At 37.8% G+C, this 6,058-nt stretch overlaps 1 protein-coding gene across 1 annotated transcript; it reads left to right on the top strand.

Moving 5' to 3' along the window:
• Positions 1 to 2,710: 2,710 nt before the first annotated feature.
• On the top strand, positions 2,711 to 4,536 carry LOC130504945 (proline-rich protein 4-like). Its single transcript, XM_056999554.1, has 2 exons — positions 2,711 to 2,984; positions 3,075 to 4,536. The coding sequence occupies exons 1-2, from the start codon at positions 2,837 to 2,839 to the stop codon at positions 4,316 to 4,318; spliced, it is 1,392 nt and encodes a 463-aa protein (XP_056855534.1). The 5' UTR covers positions 2,711 to 2,836; the 3' UTR covers positions 4,319 to 4,536.
• Positions 4,537 to 6,058: the final 1,522 nt, after the last annotated feature.

Raw genomic sequence — 6,058 nt, forward strand, 5'->3', positions numbered from 1 at the left:
CCTCTCCTTGCCACTGTCTCGAGAGCAACCAGAGTAGGTTCTGTGGAATTTGCCATCACAAGATCGGAGGAAGCAGTATCTCTACATGCTCATCTGACCACCGTTGATGCTTCCCTTGCGTGAATAGAGGACCTGATCTTTACTCATGGACAATTGAGGGAATCCAACACCAGTCTTTCTCTTCTTCCAAAACATGGAGCGTGATAAGAGAAAGAAAACCGAACCCGCCTTGGCTCAAGTCGGTTTGGTTCAAGGGTCATACTCCTAAGCATGCTTTCAACATGTGGGTTGCAGTACAAGACAGGCTGCCTACCCACACAAGACTAGCTTCTTGGGGAATGCAAATTCCTACTACCTGCTGTCTTTGTTCAACTTCAGACGAATCAAGGGACCATCTCTTTGTTGACTGTCCTTTTGTTAAGATTCTTTGGAGTTTGATGCTCGGAAAGCTCTCAGAAACTCCTATCACTTTTACTTCTTGGTTGCAGTTATTGGACTGGACTTCTTCAGGCTCTGCCCGATCACCGCGCACGCTAAGAAGCATTGTTGTCCAGGCTGTCGTATACCTCACTTGGACTGAAAGAAACAACAGAGTTTACAAGAATCAGATGCTGTCAGCCTCTTGAAATTTTTAAACTCGTCGATAGAACAGTCAGGAACACAATCTCTGCTCGCAAGACCAGGAAGCAATTCAAAAGTCTCATGGCCCTTTGGTTGATCTAAAAAAGCGTCTCTAAGTGTATCTCTTTTTGTAAGCATGTTTTTTTCTCTGTTTTTTGCCATGCTTGCAAAGCCTTGTTTATAAATCTATTTTGTAAACATTTTTCATATTCTATGATATTTACAGTTAAGCAAAAAAAAAAAAAAAAAAAAAAAAGTTTCGTATTCCTACAAAAATATTCCGGGGAAATTTTTATCTTGCTCATCTTTTGTTCGAATGCTTCGGTTCAGACCCGGTTAAAATCAACTAATCAAAACCATAGCAAAGCCGACAAACAAAAACCCCAAACATCATTTTCAAAGCGTTGGTCACTCTTAAGTGGTTTTCCGACTCTGCTTTTCAATCTGACGAAACCTAGATTCATATGCAAGTGTTTACACAGACTTCAATTTTCCAACAAGAAAAACAAATAGTAGGCTTTGAGCTGGCTAAGTTGATTGAAGGATGGTGGGCCTTGTCGACTTCGAATACGAAAGATTGATGACAAAAATTAACTTCCCTCTCCCATCTAATTAAATGCTAGTAAATCAAGTATCTTCTCTAACCAAAGTCGCTACTAGTATCTCACGGTAGGTGTTCTTTTGCACACCATACACAAAAAATAATAAAATACTTAAAAATTATATTTAAAATATATTTTTGTTAAGTTTATATTTTATTAATTGATTACAATATTTAATTTTAAAATTTAATTTAATTATATGTCAAACTAAGATAAAGTTTAAATGTTTTTAATTTAAATTTATAATTCAATAATACATAAGTATATATTTAAAAGTATAATCTTGAAAATATTCTTTATCTATTTCTTTTGGTTGAAATGTATTCAATCAAATTCTATAAAATAAAAGATAATTTTGTTAGGTATATAATTACCAAAACATAAAACTAAATAAATAATTTAGATTCTACGGATACTAAAAAGAACCAAATGATATTGGAATTATAAAATTACAATTAAAAATAGCATACAATTTTGAAGAATACTTTTAGTAATAAAGCTATATATATATATATATATATATTACAAAAATTGAATCAATTAATATTTCAAAATTAAAATATTATATAATTATATTTCTATTATTATATTATTTATTTTTATATCAGTGATCATCTATGATAATAAAATATATATATGTGTTATTATCGTGTTTTTAAAAATTATTAAAAATATAAATCAACAGTCAATATAAATTTTCATGTCATAATTAGTTTCAATCAATGTTGTTATTGTTTTAGTATGACATGTCATTATTTTTTTAAGTCAATGTTACGATGATATATGACAAATAACTTCATAAACAATGTCTAAAGGGATTGATTTGTTACATGGTACACTGGTTTAGTCACAAAGAAGGGGCAGGTACAAGTAGCACAAGAAGTGTGACTATCTTTCCCATAAATATAAAAGTTTCTCTTCTAACCATAACGTGGCTCGCTTCAATTTTGGGTTGGTTGCACGTATATACGCACTCATTAATCCATTTCATGTTTTTGAAGAAATGATGTCGTGTGTGTGTAACAAAAAGTGAAGGAAAAGTTACAATGTATACATGCATTAGATTTTGCCATTGGCTGTATCACGAAGGAAAAAAGTTAAAACACCATACTTATAGATCAAAAGGTTCATGTGATCGAAGTTCTACAATATGTCTCGTGCAATAACGTTGGTTATGGAAACAAAAAGGTAATAGTAATATGAATGCATTTTCATATAAAGATAAATAAATAAATAGATAAGTCAAATTGTTTCAACCACCCTGCATGAAAAAGTATGATGAATTATTGCCGTAGACGGAAATTACAACGATAAGAAGGACCATTATATTATTTAAAATAAATGATACCACTAAATAAAAGAAACCACCGAGTCCCAATTATTGTTGGTAAATAAAAAAAAAAGTTTAAAGAAATAATAATCAAGATCCATTTTTGAAAAATGCTATGATAAGACCATTATATAAACGAGAGAGAGTCTCGCTATAATCATATCATCTTCTCCACTAATACTCAACTATATTAACACATAGTTTCTTTCTTATAAACTATATTTTCCGGAAAGGAAAGTGTACGTACGTAGTGTGTCAGAAATCTCAGAGGGTGAGAATCCCAATGAGGATCTTACCCGAACCTCGAGGTTCGGTTCCATGCCTCCTCCTCCTCTTGTCCGTTGTCTTTTCCGCTACTCTATCTCTGGCTCGCGTCGTCGAAGTTGTTGGTAACGCCGAGAGCAAGATCAAAACCCCCCATGCATTCTCAGGTATACCACATTAGTCATAACATTTTGTACTATCTAGTGTCATATTTTTCTGGTTATTTGACCATTGTGTGTGTTTGTTACTTGTCAAAGGACTCCGAGTGACGATTGATTGTAAGGTGAATAAAGGGCATTTTGTTACAAAAGCTTCTGGAAACATTGATGAAGAAGGAAAGTTCGGTCTGAAAGTTCCTACTCATGACATTGTCTCCGAGGATGGAGCTTTAAAGCAGGAGTGTTATGCTCAGCTTCATAGCACTGCGGGAACACCTTGCCCGGCTCACGACGGCCTTGACTCCAACAAGATTGTGTTTCTATACAAAACTGGAGACAAACACGTTTTGGGTCTCAAACAAACTCTCAAGTTTTCACCTGAACTTTGTGTTTCCAAATTCTTTTGGCCTATGCCTAAGTTCCCTCCCTTTAAGGGATTTGATCATCATTTCCCTTTACCTCCACCTTTGGAGCTTCCTCCTTTTCCTAAACCTTGCCCACCACCTCCGGTTCCAGTTTACGAGCCACCCCCAAAGGTGGAACTTCCACCACCTGTCCCGGTTCACGAGCCACCACCAAAGGTAGAGCTTCCACCACCTGTCCCGGTTCACGACCCACCACCAAAGGTAGAGCACCCACCTCCAGTTCCGGTTTATAAGCCACCTCCAAAGGTAGAGCACCCACCTCCAGTTCCGGTTTATAAGCCACCTCCAAAGGTAGAACACCCACCTCCAGTTCCGGTTTACAAGCCACCTCCAAAGGTAGAGCACCCACCGCCGGTTCCGGTTTACAAGCCACCGACAATCCCCAAAAAGCCATGCCCGCCTAAGTCACCAAAGATCGAGCTTCCACCTCCAGTGCCAGTTCACAAACCACCGACTAAGAAGCCTTGCCCGCCCAAGCCGCCGAAGAAAGTTGATCCACCACCGGTTCCAGTCCACAAGCCACCAAAGAAGCCGTGCCCGCCCAAAACACCAAAGGTCGAGCTTCCACCACCAGTACCGGTCTACAAGCCACCACCGAAGATAGAGCATCCACCAATCTACGTGCCCCCGGTGATCCCGAAGAAGCCGTGCCCGCCCAAAGCGCCAAAGGTCGATCCTCCACCACCGGTTCCGGTCTACAAGCCGCCACCGAAGATAGAGCATCCACCAATCTACGTTCCACCGGTGATCCCAAAGAAGCCGTGTCCTCCGCCGGTACCAATCTACGTGCCACCGGTGGTGATTCCGAAGAAGCCATGTCCGCCACTTCCACCACTTCCAAAGTTTCCGCCTCTTCCTCCTAAATACATTCACCATCCCAAGTTCGGCAAATGGCCTCCGTTGCCGACTCACCCTTGAGAGTTTAATACGTATACTTGTATGTAATCAACGTGTTGCTTTTAAAAAAAATTATTATCCTGCATGTTTGAAATTTGGTTTGTTTTGCGACTTTCATCTTTTGTCTACTTAATTTCTCTCTTGAGTTTTATGTGTAGACTGTTTGTTCATCTCTTCCAGGAATAATATGGTAATGATTTCCTCAAAAAAAAAAAATGGTAATGATAATTCCTTTCTCCTTTGTTATGAGATGATCATCACGATCCTAGAGCACCTCCAGATAAGTATGGAAAAAAAAAACCAAGAGTACTCATGAGAAAACATGATAAAAATTGTGTTCAATTTTCTCTTACACTCATGCTATTATAAGGAACTTTTATGTTAATTATTACATCAACGAAGATGCTTCCAAGATGATCAATCTATTCTATTAATTTTGCAGTTTGCCCTATTGATAAAAGTTATGTCCATCTTTTAATTTGTATAACTGCATCTACAATATAAAGTAAATATAACTGCATCTAGAATATTATTTAACCGTAACTTCCTAACTTCCTCTATTTTCACGTAGAGCATACAATACATGTGGGGCCCATGTTCTAAACAAGTTGATAAGTCGATTATAACAAATAATATTATGGTTGTATTTATCGAGAGCATACAATATAACTGCCTTTAGAACCCATTGATATCTATTCTATTAATTCTGCAGTGTGACTGATACACTAAGAATGAATCCTTGCTACTGCCAAGTTAACAGTTGCAATTGTAGTACTTGAGATTCAAATCCAGAGGACCAGTCTACGCTCTAGTTCTATAAGTTTCAGAATCAAGCTAAGAAGAAGATATGATTTGGTTGAAATAGGCGATAGTAAACAAGCAAAATAAACACGAGATTAATTCAATTAAACAAGAGCTAGCCTAGGGTATTTCATTGGGTGATGAATTGGAGCCAAACAATTATTCAAGCGCGATGAAGTGCTTTCTAGAACTCGGATCACTCAGCTGGAACACTCCACTGTCGTGGTAGTGATCGCTTTGCAGATCGATCTCACCACCTAACTGTCGTTGGGATGAGAATCGATTGCAAGCTTTAGAGAACAGGTCCGATCAGTTCACTTACCACCCTAATATCTACTTTCGCTGATTAGGGATACTAAGCTCATTCAATACATGTCAAGTTATCATCCTAAGCGGTTAACTAGGTGATGAACTAGTGATCTAACATCAAGTGATCAGTTTAATGAAAGCAGTAAGAACAGTATGAATGAAGAACAGTTATGGATCGCTTATCTATGTTTAGCTCATGTCTCAACACCCTAAAAACCCTAGGCGAGCAAGGTCACTACTCGATCATGATGCACATAAACAAAGACATAAATCCTGAATAAAATTGCATAAGAACAGAGTAGAAAACAAAAGGGTTCAGATGATCTTCTCTATGAGAGGATGGATTCTTCTCCCTTACAAGTTGCAGATCGCAATACTCAGTGTTCTCTTGTAAAAACTAGCGTAAGAAAAATAGAAAATAGATAGATGGCGTTTTATATGGAGGCGCCAATCAGAAGAAAAGAGATTAGGGCAACAGGGCTTAAAATCCCGAAATAGGAGTTTCCATATTCGTCTGGAACAATCGCCGGATCACTCCGTCTGCTTGTTCCGCTTGAGAGAGAACAGTCTCGGGATTGTTCTCTTGAGTGTTCTCCGCAGGAATGCTCCAAAAGGACTTCTTTTCATCAGGCACCTTCTCTTCTTTCTTCT

Source organism: Raphanus sativus, unplaced genomic scaffold (genome assembly GCF_000801105.2).
Source record: "Raphanus sativus cultivar WK10039 unplaced genomic scaffold, ASM80110v3 Scaffold1905, whole genome shotgun sequence".
In the NCBI taxonomy this organism is placed as follows: domain Eukaryota; kingdom Viridiplantae; phylum Streptophyta; class Magnoliopsida; order Brassicales; family Brassicaceae; genus Raphanus; species Raphanus sativus.